This window comes from Rana temporaria, chromosome 1 (genome assembly GCF_905171775.1).
Source record: "Rana temporaria chromosome 1, aRanTem1.1, whole genome shotgun sequence".
NCBI lineage: Eukaryota > Metazoa > Chordata > Amphibia > Anura > Ranidae > Rana > Rana temporaria.
Window position 1 is genome coordinate 32,492,673 of NC_053489.1, and position 2,923 is coordinate 32,495,595.

The 2,923-nt window shown below is 43.2% G+C and overlaps 1 protein-coding gene across 1 annotated transcript; it reads left to right on the forward strand.

Annotated features, from left to right (window-relative positions):
* Positions 1-1,029: 1,029 nt before the first annotated feature.
* On the forward strand, positions 1,030-1,350 carry LOC120930377 (histone H2B 1.1-like). The gene has a single exon (XM_040341582.1). It carries the CDS (start codon positions 1,030-1,032, stop codon positions 1,348-1,350), a length of 321 nt encoding a protein of 106 aa, XP_040197516.1.
* Positions 1,351-2,923: the final 1,573 nt, after the last annotated feature.

Here is a 2,923-nt window from a genome sequence, read left to right on the forward strand (position 1 = left end):
AGGAATCATTGGCGTCAGTGTATGGAATAATGCCCTATTGTTGGTGTCAGTGTAAGGAATCGTGTCTTGTATCAGTGGGATGAATAGTGCCCCCGTCATTGGTGTGAATGGGAGGAATAGTGCCTCATCATTGGTATCAGTGGGATGAAAAGTGCCCCATCATTGGTATCAGTGAAATAAATATTGCCCTATTGTTGGTGTCAGTGGGAGAAAAAATTGCCTTATAATAATTGGTGGAATAGTTCCCCCAGGGCCAGATAAAGGCATGCACAGGGCCACATCTGGCCCATGGACCACAGTTTGGCGACCACCAGACTAAAGCAAAAGAGCCCTCATTGGCTCATACTCTGGCCCCTCCCTCTCCCAGTCTGAAGAGCTCTGCAGAAAATTACAGAAAGCTGATGTAAAGACAGGTTTGGACAAATATGCTAACTGTATGCAAAAACAGATATAGTTAATTTTGTATTGAATGTGTAACTGGAGGAAATTGAGGATATTAGAAGTTTTCCAGAGTTTTGCTTTAAAATAGCTTTAGATAAATTAGAGGTTTACTACCGCAGCTTGAGTCTCATTGTTGGGGATTATAAATATCTTGAACTTCTTGTTCCCAAGAGCGGTGTTAGCACAAAGAAACAGTTCTGCCGAGTCCGACAACTTTCCCACCATTTGTCATTACAATGAGGCCACACGGGTATTGTTGTTTTGCAGTCTGCATACAGCAACTTATTTAACTGCGTAGAACTTGTTTTGAGATTCTTTGTATAATCACAATTCCTAAGGTTTTACCGAGGGCTACCGCTCTGCCATCTATGGGGATGTGTAGGGTATTTTCAGGAAGAATGTATGTTAGTTCACCTTTTCAGAAAAGATAAAACACCATAAACCCCTCCAGTCCCGCTGTGCTTACCTCCATGGGTAAAGTATTTACACAGCGAGGTATAGAGTTGGTTTTTGTGGTATTTTGGATTTGATCAACTCTACAAAACACATTTCCTGCTCGCAGCGGAAGAGATCACATTAACCCTTATCATGCCTGAACCAGCCAATTCCGCACCGGCGCCCAAGAAGGGCTCCAAGAAAGCCGTGACCAAGAGCCAGAAGAAGAATGGCAAGAAGCGGAGGAAGAGCAGGAAGGAGAGTTATGCCATCTACGTGTACAAGGTGCTCAAGCAGGTCCACCCCGACACCAGCATCTTGTCCAAGGCCATGGGCATCATGAACTTCTTCGTCAATGACATCTTCAAGCGCATCGCCAGAGATTCTTCCCGCCTGGCTGACTATACTTCTGCTTTAAAACAACCTGCTATATCTGATACAAGACCCCGGGTTGCTCACCTTGTTGTGGGATGATCCCGAGGACCACGACCTGGTACTAACATGGAGCAAAACCCATCTTCACCATCAGGCGCTCTAGTAAATACGGGTTAGTGCTTAGACCCTGCACCTTGGGTGGTTTTAGACTTTACTTTCTGGCAACAGGGTTGCTTTTCTAAACACAGCTTCGCAATTTACAGTGTTGCTGATGTTGGCCAGAATCCACATCTGCACACATCCTCCTTGGCTTTTATTAAGGTGTTCCAAAAATTATTTAAAGGAAGACAAGACCAGGTTGTTAGAAGGAAGGAAGAAGGTGTACAAATGAGGTGACACCATAAACATGTCAACAATGTCAGGGGATCAGCATCTCTTTATCAGACTGGTCTCAGATTTATTGGCAATTCGCCCTTCACTTTGGCAGTTTTCATGAGTCTCCTCTATAAATCAAAAATAGTTAATCAAGAATGGATTTTTCTATTTATAGATTGACTGATGTCTCTAGCATTACATAGCTTACGTCAAGCTAAATGCAAATACAGATGTTTCCAGTTTGTGATAGAAATGTAAAAAAAAATGCATGCCAACATGTCATGCCTCGTACACACGACCAGATTTTCCAACGGGAAAACTGCAAAGAGAGCTTTTGGCTGGGAATCCTGGCTGTGTGTATGCTCTCTTGCAGTCTTCTCCGATGGGAAAACTGCCAAAAACTGCCAGCAAAAAAAGAGAACTGGCTTTCTTTTTTCCCGTCGGGATTTCCAACTGACTTTTTCTCGTCGGAAATACCGAGCGTGTGTACGAGGCATCGCTACAGATGGGAGAATTTTTAAAAACTGCTAAACCAATTTGTATCCCTTGCCAGTTTCTATTGACACCGTTGGCACACTTCTACATAAAGAACTATGCCCTCCATAACCTCAGCACTATCAGTGCTCGTCTGCTTTACTCAATCTGTGACAGGGATCGGGGAACAAGGTCAGGAAACTGGACATGGATTTATAGGCTTCCAAGCTTTTGGAACTGGTTTAAAATAACTTTTTTTTTTTTTACCAGTTCACTACATTAGAGCAAGGGAGGGAACTGGCTTACCCTGCAGAATGGTCAAGATTAGTGAATACCTGAGTACTTGCCTGGTTCAGGTTAATTTTCAGTTTGGCAATCTAATTTAGCACATCTGTAATCATTACTGAGAAGCCTAGGAAATAGGTATGAATAGGCATTTTCATATAGATTACTCTGATAACAACTTCAAAGATGTCCTCCAATGTGCCTAAGATATGGACTCCAAGGTGCCCAGGATATGGCTTGGACTGGATTCTGGCAGACAGCTAATCATGTATCCATAATGCTGTCTCATGACCAACATAGCAAGATATAGTTATGGTAATATATAAAGGGTGTTGGCGCTGCCTAATAGGCTTGTGGTGTGAGTCCAATCCAATCTCGGTGTAATACCCTCAATCAGCTGTGCACAGTGTTAGAGTGTAGTGAATATATGTTGGTTAACTCCTGGTGGGTAGGCTCATAAAAAGGAGATTCCCCTCCGTGCCGCCAGGAGGTGACTTATTGCTGATAACCCCTATAACAGGATGGTTCGTGATCTCTG

Bases quoted from the DNA above. Each gene is read 5' to 3' on its own strand.
- LOC120930377 (XM_040341582.1), top strand. From the start codon at position 1,030: ATGCCTGAACCAGCCAATTCCGCACCGGCGCCCAAGAAGGGCTCCAAG.